General features: G+C 32.7%; 1 protein-coding gene across 1 annotated transcript in view; it reads left to right on the forward strand.

The window, feature by feature from the left end:
* Positions 1-5341: 5341 nt before the first annotated feature.
* LOC127733754 (complement C1q tumor necrosis factor-related protein 7-like) overlaps positions 5342-14955 on the forward strand; it is a 44261-nt gene continuing 34647 nt past the window's right edge. Inside the window, exons 1-3 of the mRNA XM_052243069.1 lie at positions 5342-5443; positions 11413-11469; positions 14528-14563. Coding sequence (XP_052099029.1) covers positions 5437-5443; positions 11413-11469; positions 14528-14563 — 100 coding nt within the window. The 5' untranslated portion in view covers positions 5342-5436. The remainder of the gene's footprint in view (positions 5444-11412; positions 11470-14527; positions 14564-14955) is intronic.

The following is a 14955-nucleotide window of genomic DNA, read 5'->3' on the forward strand; positions in this document are numbered from 1 at the left end:
AAAAGAGATGATTTTTCATTTCCTATTGTTAATTATCCATTTTTAGATGGTGACGTTCCCTTGTCACCATCTAATGGTGTTTATTTATCTTAACTTGTTCGATTCGCTCGTGTATGTAACAAAGTAAACGATTTCAACGAAAGAAATATCTGTATTACTGAAAAATTATTACACCAGGGTTTTCGATATCACAAACTAGTCATAACATTTACTAAATTTTATCATCGGTACAAGGACATCATTCGTAAATATAAATCAACATGCAGACATCTTATACGTTCAGGTATTTCACATCCAATATTTTATGGTAATATTCTTTACAAAGCACAAAAATGTCGGCATTCACCTCAAGAGCTAACCAAACCTTTAAACAGACTTATTAGGAAAGGATATAGTTACGATACTGTTGTCAAGTCATTAAGGATTGCATATTTTGGTATTAAAATTGATTCACTCATAGGGTCTTTGCATCGGAAATAAACACATTTATTCTAAAACCAGTTGTTGGCATGATACGGGTTATGTTCTTCTCATATATGTTATGATGGTATGATACTTAACCCCTAACGGGAGGGATTGTACTTGATTTTCATATGATGAAGACATTATCTTTCAATCAGTTGAATTGAGGTCTGGAGCTGGCATGTCAGTAACTGCTAGTAGTCCTTTGTTCATTTATGTATCATTGTCATTTTGCTTGGTTTCTTTTGTTACCTATTCTAACATCGGACTCGGACTTCTTTTAAACTGAGTTTTACTATGCGTATTACTATGTGTTTCTTTATTCTACATAAATGTCATCTAGAGGTATAGGGGGAGGGTTGAGATCTCACAAAACATGTTTAACTCCTCGCATTTTTGCGCCTGTCCCAAGACAGGAGCCTCTGGCCTTTGTTAGTCCTGTATGTTTTTTATTTTTAGTTCATTTATATGTTTTGGAGTTTAGTGTGACGTCCATTTTGACTGAACTAGTACACAATTTTATTTAGGGGCCAGCTGAGGACCACCTCCGAGTGCGGGATTTTCTCGCTGCGTTAAAAAAAACCAATTAGTGGCCTTCTGCTGTTGTCTGCTCTTTGGTCGGGTTGTTGTCTCTTTCAAATATTCCCGATTTCCATTCTCAATTTTATTCTTTATTTTCAAAATAAAATGCGTGTTTTATTTGCGATATGCTTAAATTTTTAAAGATACATTTATTTCAGAAAAGATTGCCGTTTTTCCGGATAAAACATAGACTCTCTTTCTTATTGTGGGAATTAATACATGCTCCTTTTACCTTTTTTCGTACCTTTCGTTAAAATGTAAGAAAGCTCTATTGTGATTTTACACTTTAATTTTTATAAAAATAGGGTATACTTACTTTTTTAATTCCCTGGAAATAGGTAGTTTTGAATGGGATTGGGTAGATTTTGTCTTAGAAAAGGCAAATTTGGGGAAAATTTACAATGAATTAAAATGTTACTTTATGGTGCTGTAACTTGCATCAAAACTAATGGACATTTTAAACAATATTTTTGATAATTTGCTTAAACAGGACTGTCCAATAGCGCCCCTTATATACATTTTGCAAGCAGAACCAATGGATGTGCCATACGAAGTAACAAGGAAATTGAAGGGATTCAGATACCTGGTGAGGGGTGTAAAAGTATTGAAACTAAATTATGCATGTTTGCTGATGACACATAACTTGCTAATAAAAATGAGAAATCAGAACAAAAATCTGTTGATGTCCTATTACTTTTTGAAAAAGCTTCAGGATCTAAAATAAATTACGACAAAACAAAAGGTTTACTTATCAGATCTCTTCAAAGGGAAAAGCTAAAATTTAACAATATAAAATGGATAACAGGTAATGTAAAAACCCTCGGAGTAAATCACGGTTATGATATTGATAATGATGCTATATGGCAAGCATTATAGAAAAGATTAACAAAAAACTGTGTCCACGTGTGGAAAAGCAGGAAACTTTCATTTTGTGGTAAAACTTTAATAGTAAAAAATTACATATTGACTATGTGCTCTCATGAAATAAATGCGGGGAATTCTTAAAAAATATTCAAAAGAAATATACAATATTATTTGGAATTTAATATGGAATGGGAAAGTTAACCAAATAGAAAGACGGGTTCGCTGTCTTCAGGTAACAAAGGGTGGAATGGAAATGATTTGATTAGTATCGATTTATTCATTAGAAGTTAACAAATAAAGTCTCTTTATCGCATAGTTTATGAACCGTTAGAAAGCTGGAATGCGATTGGCAAGCGTTGGCTTCGTCAATTTGGTAACAAGTATAACGATCAATATTTTTTATGTAATCTATACATGGTCTTGCTCTTTAAAGACTGGCGATAACCCAAAAACATAGACAGATGTACTTATGTGTTAATTTTTATGATTTAATAGTTGCAGTTTTAAAAACTGGTAGAAATATTAATATGAAATACAAACATAGAATTGAAACTTTCTGATGAAATGTTCATACAAAAAAAATATCAAAACTAAAGAATTGAATCTCAAACATATTCGAGACATGATTAATAAAGATATAGTTCCTAAATGTCAAAATAAATGGCAAGAAAGTTTTAAGCACGATTTTAACCTATCAAAAAACTAACATTGGCATTGAAATAAAACAATTCTAATGGAAATGCATTCACAATATTATATATATAGAAAGTAGGCTTCAAAAAATGAGATTGTCAAACGGAAAATGTCATCTTTGCATGATGGTAAATAATACTGGAAATTTGCAACATTTATTTTTCTATTACAGAACAACCAAAATAATCATCAGTAATATCAAAGATATTTTGATATAATGGAATGTTCAATTAGATTATGAAAATCTAGAACACTGTATGCGGTTGGGAGATAACAGTGGTCAATCGAACCAAAATTTACTCGTAAATCTCTTTTTTTAATTTTCACGAAATGGTCCTGATGGAAAATATGGAACAAAAAATATGACTGGATAAAAATGTTATCTACAGATATTTTGAATCTTTAAAATCTAACATTATTAACAATCTAAAATCTGTATCAAGCTATATATCTATTAATACAATAGACAGAGAAAACTTAAACACATTAATTAATTATTTGTGATAATAACTAACCGTAAAGGAGAGAACAGTCCTGCACCAAGTAACATGCAGTTGTTTTCCATACGTTTGATGCGATTGAGCTTTTGATTTTGCCATTTAAAAAGGACTTTCCATTTTGCATTTCACTTGGAGTTCGGTATTTTTGTTATTTTACCTTTCACGAGGTTATGTGATGTGCCTTTTATGTACTCTTTAATTTTTATTAGTAGACCATTGCTAAGCGGTGCAATCGATTATGTTATAATTTTTTTTAAATACCTGAAAATCTATAAATTATGAATTAATTATGAAAAATTTCTATTATTATAGATATTGTACATTATGAGAATCGCTTTGCTGCATCTGTATTGGAAAATGCTGCTCATAAGTATTTTGACTACACACATCACATGTGAGTACAACGAATTTGTATACAAGAATCAATCTTAAAAATGTATGATACATATGCCACGATACATAAAGGCAACAGTAGTATACCGCTGTTCAAAAGTCATAAATCGATTGTCATGAGATAAAAAATCCGGGTTACAAACTAAAACCGAGTTAAACACATCAACCATAAGAGGAAAACGGATACAAGTTTTGCATAATTGGAAGAAAACTAAATTAGATAAGAATTTGCTTCAATCTTTTAATTATTGATTTCTTTTTTGGGACCACTTAAATTTTGTTTAACTTGAACTATTCTATACTATGAAAGGTTGAATGCTTTTCTTTTATGCATCTTTATCTTCAAACATTTTATTTCGTTTTTATTTCTTTTATTATGCCTTCATCAGGCTCGCTCTTCTAAAATGTATAATATCTCTATTGTTCACACTGTATTAATGTTTGCGTAAAAGGGTCCACTACTGTATTTGGCCAAAGCTTTCCCTTTGGAATAATAAACTTCATTAAGAAGCACACAACTCATTCACGACCTCTAGTTAAATAATGATGGACTCTCATCAAAGCATAACTTGAAATGTGAAGGATGGGAGTCATTCTAGGAATGGAGCCTGAGGCTCAAAAGATGTAACATATAACACTTATTTCCCGTGGTGCAACGAGTCATTTCAATTAAAAGAGGTCATAATCCTAACTATAATCAAGGCTATGACCTGGCTATACCTTGCTATAAATACTTTGGCGGATACCTGTGCCCACCATAATTTAAAGTTTGTTCTTGGGATATGGGATGGATAAATAATACCCTCCAAACTGATTGGGTAAATAGTTTCATCTTCCTGAGCCTTCAATACTAAAATGACTCTCATTCTTTACATTCCAAATTATCATTCTGTCTCAATCAATAATCTCATCTAAATAAAAGGTAATATACCAATATTGCCTATTCAGATTATATCTTATAAGTCCAGGTATAAACAAATAGTTTCAAAAATAGTAATGGTAATTTAGTATAAAAATATACAACAAAAAATATCTATTTCTCTTATTTTTATTTTTGAAGGAGTCTGAACGACTTACTAAATTTTACAATTTTCAAGAATAATGAATTATTCTGTAAATTTGAGACCAATTCTCTTAATTTGTAAAGAGCATAACAAGTTATTAATTTCCAAAAACTATAAACGTTACCATTTGCCCGATTCTTGATTACAAACCATAATCATGATAACATTTTGTGAGGGAATTCGATGTCTGCTATACCACGGTTCATTTCAAGGCACTTTATGGCAATACCACTATACCAATCAGAATTATTTTTTGGCAGTGTCCTTAGAAATGATTTTACTTTGTAACCACGTATTATTTATGAAACAATAAATGTTTTAAAAGGGCGAATTTTCTGTATAAAGTCAATAATTATGTAGACTTTTTAAGCCCAAGCTTTCTGTTGCCTTAAATACGCAAATAAACAATCCGAAAACTATACCAATACAGAACGACATGTTTTTGAAAAATATATAAAAAACTTTTTGTTGACAAATTTTATTAATTATTACAAAAAATGAACTTAAAATATTTGTCATTTTCTCCTACCTAATCTAACCCTATTACTTATTAAGACGTGGACCGGTCATTGATTTGATAAAGTTATTATTAGTTTACTCTTAAACTGTTTAAATTTTTCATACTTGTATATTGATTAAATCAGAACGTGCATGAATGGTACAGTAAAGATGAACAGTCGGTGCCTTATTTATTTATTTTTTTAATCTATTAAGCTAAAAATTTATAACAAAATGTATTTTAAGAATTAGTTTTTACTTAAAACTAAATTATAAAGGCTTTTCTTTTTTCATGTACACACACGTGTACAGTAACTAAATGACCTTCAAACTGGACACTGGACAAGTCCGTATCATTTTTCATCAATGAAACTAAAGGTATGAAAGGTAAGAATTACCATTTATAATTTTTTCACAAATTTTCAATATATAGAGTAGATAAATCATTTTTAATAGCCTATTCTCGTGAAAAATAGAGAAAATTTACAAATCATATCTTTTATTCCCTTAAGTCATTTTTCGAAGACAAATGCCGAAATACATTTTACGCACGGTTACGCCAGGGTAAGTTATTGTTTATCTTAACAAAAAATAACATTTTTCATTCTCATAATAATATTATAATTACAATTAAACCTAAACAAAATTAGGCAGTAAATAATGACAAAATATGTCCGATCTGCATAGTTTTGGACATCAAAATTTAATACGATCGTTTTATGGTCAATTTCGTCAACCTTACAAAATCTTGTTATGCACTATAATTGTATAATGTTTATTGACTATTATTTTGCTAATTATTTTGCAACACAATTCTTAAATGTATGGAAGAGTTTAATTTCTTTCAGCTCTTCTTGCTTATACTCTACTAGCATGACATTCACTGTATTTTAAATAATCTGAATTTAAGATATACTATATATATATATATACAAACATATAAACAAGTCTAAATTGAAAACAACGTTCAAACCTATGATTGCGTTGGATAAAAACCGTAATTTTTATACGTGTGCATGCAAAACAAATTTCTTGGTAGAGGGGTCTAAATACAGCACAAACAACATTTTCCAAAAGACCAAATGAGTGAAAAAGTATATTTTTACAAAACGCATTTGACTAGCAGGTCGAACAACTGATGTTCTTAAACCCTGCTGACTTCCATTGGCGATTGCCAAATAAACGGATCACAAGATGTAACAAAACAGATCTTATTATTGAATTATTACCAAACAGAAAACAATAAACTTGCGGAAAAGATGGTATACCGCAAACATGAGGTGCAAAAATTTGTACACCATATCCGGATTTCGACGATTAATGTCTCTTCAGTGATGTTAGGAATCGAAACGGTATTTGGAAGACCATTTTATTTACCTCAGTTTAGGATAGACTCTTGAATTTTGAAAGAGTCAAAATAGGATGAACGGATCATATAAACCCGAAGGCAAATATAATACAAGCCCAAACGAAAAAATATAAACAAGTCTAAATTGAAAATAACGTTCAAACCTATGATTGCGTTGGATAAAAACCGCAATTTTTATACGTGTGCATGCAAAACAAATTGCTTGGTAGAGGGGTCTAAATACAGCACAAACAACATTTTCCAAAAGACCAAATGAGTGAAAAAGTATATTTCAACAAAACGCATTTGACTAGCAGGTCGAACATATGATGTTCTTAAACCCTGCTGACTGCCATTGGCGATTGCCAAATAAACGGATCACAAGATGTAACAAAACAGATCTTATTATTTAATTATTACCAAACAGAAAACAATAAACTTGCGGAAAAGATGGTATACCGCAAACATGAGGTGCAAAAATTTGTACACCATATCCGGATTTCGACAATTAATGTCTCTTCAGTGATGTTAGGAATCGAAACGGTATTTGGAAGGCCATATAATTTACCTCAGTTTAGGATAGACTCTTGAATTTTGAAAGAGTCAAAATAGGATGAACGGATCATATAAACCCGAAGGCAAATATAATACAAGCCCAAACGAAAAAATATAAACAAGTCTAAATTGAAAATAACGTTCAAACCTATGATTGCGTTGGATAAAAACCGCAATTTTTATATGTGTGCATGCAAAACAAATTGCTTGGTAGAGGGGTCTAAATACAGCACAAACAACATTTTCCAAAAGACCAAATGAGTGAAAAAGTATATTTCAACAAAACGCATTTGACTAGCAGGTCGAACATATGATGTTCTTAAACCCTGCTGACTGCCATTGGCGATTGCCAAATAAACGGATCACAAGATGTAACAAAACAGATCTTATTATTTAATTATTACCAAACAGAAAACAATAAACTTGCGGAAAAGATGGTATACCGCAAACATGAGGTGCAAAAATTTGTACACCATATCCGGATTTCGACAATTAATGTCTCTTCAGTGATGTTAGGAATCGAAACGGTATTTGGAAGGCCATATAATTTACCTCAATTTAGGATAGACTCTTGAATTTTGAAAGAGTCAAAATAGGATGAACTGATCATATAAACCCGAAGGCAAATATAATACAAGCCCAAACGAAAAAATATAAACAAGTCTAAATTGAAAACAACGTTCAAATCTATGATTGCGTTGAATAAAAACCTCAATTTTTATACGTGTGCATGCAAAACAAATTTCTTGGTAAAGGGGTCTAAATACAGCACAAACAACATTTTCCAAAAGACCAAATGAGTGAAAAAGTATATTTTAACAAAACGCATTTGACTAGCAGGTCGAACAACTGATGTTCTTAAACCCTGCTGACTGCCATTGACGATTGACAAATAAACGGATCACAAGATGTAACAAATCAGATCTTATTATTAAATTATTACCAAACAGAAAACAATAAACTTGCGGAAAAGATGGTATACCGCAAAAATGAGGTGCAAAAATTTGTACACCATATCCGGATTTCGACAATTAATGTCTCTTCAGTGATGTTAGGAATCGAAACGGTATTTGGAAGACCATATAATTTACCTCAATTTAGGATAGACTCTTGAATTTTGAAAGAGTCAAAATAGGATGAACGGATCATATAAACCCGAAGGCAAATATAATACAAGCCCAAACGAAAAAATATAAACAAGTCTAAATTGAAAACAACGTTCAAATCTATGATTGCGTTGAATAAAAACCTCAATTTTTATACGTGTGCATGCAAAACAAATTTCTTGGTAAAGGGGTCTAAATACAGCACAAACAACATTTTCCAAAAGACCAAATGAGTGAAAAAGTATATTTTAACAAAACGCATTTGACTAGCAGGTCGAACAACTGATGTTCTTAAACCCTGCTGACTGCCATTGACGATTGACAAATAAACGGATCACAAGATGTAACAAATCAGATCTTATTATTAAATTATTACCAAACAGAAAACAATAAACTTGCGGAAAAGATGGTATACCGCAAAAATGAGGTGCAAAAATTTGTACACCATATCCGGATTTCGACAATTAATGTCTCTTCAGTGATGTTAGGAATCGAAACGGTATTTGGAAGGCCATATAATTTACCTCAATTTAGGATAGACTCTTGAATTTTGAAAGAGTCAAAATAGGATGAACGGATCATATAAACCCGAAGGCAAATATAATACAAGCCCAAACGAAAAAATATAAACAAGTCTAAATTGAAAACAACGTTCAAACCTATGATTGCGTTGTATAAAAACCGCAATTTTTATACGTGTGCATGCAAAACAAATTGCTTGGTAGAGGGGTCTAAATACCACACAAACAACATTTTCCAACATATATATATATGTGTGTATTAACTACATGTATGTCAATTGGACCTACTTTGAATCGATAACTGCACTTGAATTTTTACCTGATAACATTTATTTCGCTATGGAATTTCCGTATATCGTCAAGATAACGGAATTCCAATGGGGAGTTACTGTGCGCCACTTATTGCCGACCTTTTTTCTGTATTGTTATAAGTTACAATTTATAACTAAAATCAGCAAAGACCCATCAAAACAACATCTGATACAAAAATTAAATAACACTTTTAGATATTTGGATGATATTTTGGCTCTCACTAATGATGTACACTGAAGAGATTTATGCTGCTGAACTGACTTTAAATAAAGCTAATACTAACAATGAACACTGCCAATTTCTGGATCTTGATATCTATATCTTTAACGGGAAGCTTACTACCAATATTTACGATAAAAGAGATGATTTTTCATTTCCTATTGTTAATTATCCATTTTTAGATGGTGACGTTCCCTTGTCACCATCTTATAGTGTTCATATATCTCAACTTGTTCGATTCGCTCGTGTATGTAACAACGTAATTGATTTTAACGAAAGAAATATCTATATTACGGAAAAACTATTACACCAGGGTTTTCGATATCACAAACTTTTCAAAACATTTACTAAATTTTATCGGTACAAGGACATCATTCGTAAATATAAATTAACATGCAGACATCTTATACGTTCAGGTATTTAACATCCAATCTTTTATGGTAATATTCTATACAAAGCACAAAAATGTCGTCATGCACCTCAAAAGCTAACCAAACCTTTAAACAGACTTATTCAGAAGAGATATAGTTACGATACTGTTGTCAGATCATTAAAGATTGCATTTTTTGGAATTAATATGGATTCACTCAGGGTCTTTGCATCGAAAATAAACACATTAATTCTAAAAACAGTTATTGGCATGTTACGGGTTATGTTTTTCTCATATACTTTATGATGGTATGATACTAAACCCCTAAAGAGAGGGATTGTGCTTGATTTTCATATGATCATGATGATGGAGACATACTCTTTCTACCACTTAAATTGAGGTCTGGAGCTAGCATGTCAGTAACTGCTAGTAGTCCTTTGTTAATTTATGTATCATTGTCATTTTGCTTAGTTTTTTCTGTTACCTAACATCGGACTTGGACTTCTTTTAAACTGAGTTTTACTGTGCGTATTGCTGTGTGTTTGTTTATTCGACCTTGGCTAGAGTTATAGGGGAGTGTTGAGATCTCACAAAACATGTTTATGTTTGTGTGACCTATAATGGTTTACTTTTATAAATTTTGATTTGGATGGAGAGTTGTCTCATTGGCACTCATACCACATCTTCTTATATCTATTAACCCCGCCGCATTTATGGGCTTGTCCCAAGTCATGAGTCTTGTATATTTTTTTAATTTTGGTTCATTAATATGTTTCGGAGTTTAGTGTAACGTACTTTTTCGCTGAACTAGTACACATTTTTGTTTAGGGGCCAACTTAGGCCCGCCTCCGGGTGCAGGATTTTCTCGGTGTGTTGAAAACCCATTGGTTGCCTTGGGATTGTTGTCTCTTTGACACATTCCCCGTTTCCATTCTCAATTTTATATGAATAGTTAATTTTAAACTGTTTAAACAAAATCCTTAATATAACAATACTATTTTCAAGTTCTCGGAGTCTAAAAAGATCATTATTTTCTTTTTTGATTTCCATCATAGATTTAAATAATGTAAGTGCAATATAATCATAAAAACTTAATAAAGTCTATATAATTTTATAAAATTACTATTTTCTTGAGTATTTGTTGTCTGACATAAACATGTGTTGGAAACCCGAAATTTCTTTGATAATATGTAATTTTAATCATGCAAGTTTCTAAGCTTTGTGAACACAACGGGTGGCTTTTGGTTAAAATGTGGATGAGGTATACAATTATTTATCTTTGAATATATATAAACTTTGAATTTATGAAATACTAAGGCTTTTCTACCTCAGGAATAGATTGCCTTGGCTGTATTTGGCAAAGCTTTTAGGAATTTTGGTCCTCAATGCTCTTCAACTTCATACTTTATTTGGCCTTGGAAACTTTTTTGGATTCGAGCGTCACTGATGAGTCTTTTGTAGACGAAACGCGCGTCTGGCGTAGGTACGAAATTTAAATCCTGGTATCTATGATGAGTTTATTTACAACCACTGGGTCGATGCCACTGCTGGTGGAGTTTTTATTCCCCGAGGATATCAACAGCCCAGTAGTCAGCACTTCTGTGCTGACATGAATTATCATTGATATGGTAATATTTATAAATTAACTGTTTGCAAAACTTTGAATTTTTGAAATACTAAGGCTTTTCTACCTCAGGAATAGATTGCCTTGGCTGTATTTGGCAAAGCTTTTAAGAATTTTGGTCCTCAATGCTCTTCAACTTCGTACTTTATTTGGCCTTTAAAACTTTATTAGATTCGAGCGTCACTGATGAGTCTTTTGTAGACGAAACGCGCGTCTGGCGTAGGTACAAAATTTAAATCCTAGTATCTATGATGAGTTTATTTATTATCAACAATAACCATGTATTTTTTTCCCATTCTAGATGGAGTTTGTCCAGATCCAATGTGTAAAGGTGAAACGGGGTGGCAGGGAGAACCAGGTACGTACGGCAATTGATATATAGTCACGTTTTCGAACGGATAACGTTATATATTTTGAGGGGATTAATTCTACGGTTTTATATGGTATGTGATTACGTCGTTTATAAAAAAATGAACATATGTTTCACCTGACAAATATCTTTTTTGCAATTTCTTTTCTCGTTCTGAACCATACGTAAAGCCAACATTAGCTGTTGTATATGTCTGACGCCGGAATCGTATCGATGACATCATACTATACCATTTCCACAACTGTCTAAACCTACAGTTGACAATGACACCAACAGGTAAAGAGTGTAAAATAAAAGAGGTCGTCTCAATGATAGTTATTATCGTTTATGAATATCATTAAAATTGAGAATGGAAATGGGGAATGTGTCAAAGAGACAACAACCCGACCATAGAACAGACAACAGCAGAAGGTCACCAACAGGTCTTCAATGCAGCAAGAAATTCCCGCACCCGGAGGCGTCCTTCAGCTGGCCCCTAAACAAATATATATACTAGTTCAGTGATAATGAACGCCATACTAAACTCCAAATTGTACTCAAGAAACTAAAATTAAAAATAATACAAGACCGACAAAGGCTAGAGGCTCCTGACTTGGGACAGGCGCAAAAATGCGGCGGGGTTAAACATGTTTATGAGATCTCAACCCTCCCCCTATACCTCTAGCCAATGTAGAAAAGTAAACGCATAACAACAGTAGTTTACCGGGCAAAAAATACTTTCCTGTATGTCTGTTATACTTACAACAACAACAATGTTCTTCCTGTGGATGGTAATCATTTTTAGTTAAAGTTCACATTCATTTTTTAATTGAAAATAAAGAAATGACCGGAAGGCTCTTCATTACTTCGCTCATCTTTTTAGACGTTGAGCTACTATATAGTTAGCTTCATTGCAGACATTGGGAAGATGAAATATAACCCGTATTTTAGCTTTGAATGTTTAATCAAACAATTGTTAACATCTAATTACATGGGCGGTATATAACTATATGCAATGTGTTCATTATGTGTTGTGAGGATCGGATGAGATACAAGCTATACAGGGTCGAAATATGTTTTAGAGAGAGAAAGAAAGAAAGTCGGCAAAGAGATTTTTTTTCTTCAAATTAATCTACTTCGGTGAATTCGAATACTAAGTATGTATTTGAAAGTTTATGCGTAAATGAATTTTCTTTGATACCAACCAACACTCCCCCCCCCCACCCTACACCCCCCCCCCCCTCCCCACCCCCCCCCCCCCCCCCCCCCCATTTCTGCTGTTAATTGTAGATGTCATAAGTCGATGTCAAGTGTTATATAGTAAAAGGTCTACTAGTAATGTTCAAAAGACGAGAACAATGTTCAATATGTTGCGCTGTTTCAACACATTCCAAGACTTTGGGAGGTTGGGCACTTACAAACATATTCAACCTCGTCACATATTCGGTATGTGCCTGTCCCAAGTCATTAAGGGTCTGCAATTCAGTGGGTGGGGTTTGCTTAATTGTGTCATCTTTGTTTTATGTTTATTTATTAAACATTAATCATGCCTTTGGTTTTCAGTCGTTAGAAATCTGTTCTGAATTTTAGTCATGTTGATGCCTGTTACAAATTCTTTATTCTTTGTGCCTGGTCGAGTTAGTAAAATGATCATCTTAATATTGTGTAATCATTCAAATTGTAATCAACACTCCGTATGTACTGTGCCTGTTCAGTTGTGTTTATAAACTATGTCTATTGGATATTTCTAAAAAAAAGATAAATGATATCAATAGGTAGGTATTAAAAGCAAATATTTACTCACCATACTTTTGAAATAACTCCTTTTTGAAAAAAATAAAAATAAGAAATTGAAAACAACATGTTATAAATTTCATGCGTCCGAAGCGCTTTTCTGGATTTACCTTCATCAGGAACGCTCAAAGCCGAATATATGAAAGCCAAGGATGTATAAGAACCGAAACAGTTGAAGAGCTATATGATCAGAAAGGACATACACAAATAGCCAAATCCAACTAAGGTCAACTTTGACCTCAAATAATTGTTTACGAATGGCACGTGGCAATATATCATTCGACCGGAATGTAATAGAAATTAGTATAACAAAGGATCGAAATGAAGTGATACTAAAATCCAAATTGCTTAATATAGATATAAGAAGACGTGGTATGAGTGCCAATGAGACAACTCTCCATCCAAGTCAAAATTTATAAAAGTAAACCATTATAGGTCACAGTACGGTCTTCAACACGGAGCCTTGGCTCACACCGAACAGTAGCTATAAAGGGCTCCAAAAATTACTAGTGTAAAACCATTCAAACGGGAAAACCAACGGTCTAATTTATATAAAAAACGAGAAACGAGAAACACTTATGAACCACAACAACAAACGACAACTACAGAACATCAGATTCCTGACTTAGGACAGGTGCAAACAAATGCAGCGGGTTTAAATGTCAGTCACTACTAGTAGTCCTTTTATTAATTTATGTATCATTGTCATTTTGCTTAGTTTCTTCTGTTATCTATTCTGACATTTGCCTCGGACTTCTTTTAAAATGAGTTTTATTGTGCGTATTGTTGTGTGTTTGTTTATTCTATATTGGCTAGAGGTATAAGGGGAGGGTTGAGATCTCACAAAACATGTTTAACCCCGCCGCATTTTTGCACCTGTCCAAAGTCGGGAGCCTCTGGCCTTTATTAGTCTTGTATGTTTTTTTTTCAATTTTAGTTCATTTATATGTTTCGGAGTTTAGTGTGACGTCCATTTTCACTGAACTATTACACATTTTTGTTAAGAGGCCAGCTGAAGCACACCTCCGGGTGCTGGATTTTCTCGCTGTGTTGAAGACCCATTACTGGCCTTAGGCTGTTTTCTGCTCTTTTGTCGGGTTCTTGTCTCTCTGACACATTCCCCATTTCCGTTTTCAATTTTAACTCTAATGAGAAAAAAAATACAGATACAATGAATACTTTTTCAAATGATTACATATGATGTGATGTATACATAAATAGATAAAATATGATTACGTATAATGGGAGTTTTTTCTCGTTTGCATTTGTATAGGTTATGTCGGTATGACCGGAAATAAAGGAGCACGAGGTAAGTACGGCAATTGATTTATAATCACGATTTCAATAGGAAAACGAAATATTTGGAGGGAATTAATTCCACCGTTTATATTGTATGTGATTACGTCGTTGATAAACATAATAGCCAGATATTTCACCTGACAAATATCTTTTTTGTAATTATTTTTTCCGTCTGAAGCATACGTCAAGCCCACAATTAGCTGTTGTTTATGTTTGACGACGGAATCGTATAGATTACATCATACTATACCATTTCAACAACTGTCTATACCCACAGTTGCCAACGACACCAACAGGTAAAGAGTGTAAAATGTAAGTGTTCGTCTCAATAATAGTAATTATCGTTTATGAATATTATTAGTAGTTTTCCTGTATATTAAAATAAGAATATGATTGCCAATG

The sequence above is a fragment of the Mytilus californianus genome, unplaced genomic scaffold, assembly GCF_021869535.1.
Source record: "Mytilus californianus isolate M0D057914Y unplaced genomic scaffold, xbMytCali1.0.p SCAF_3, whole genome shotgun sequence".
In the NCBI taxonomy this organism is placed as follows: Eukaryota; Metazoa; Mollusca; class Bivalvia; order Mytilida; family Mytilidae; genus Mytilus; species Mytilus californianus.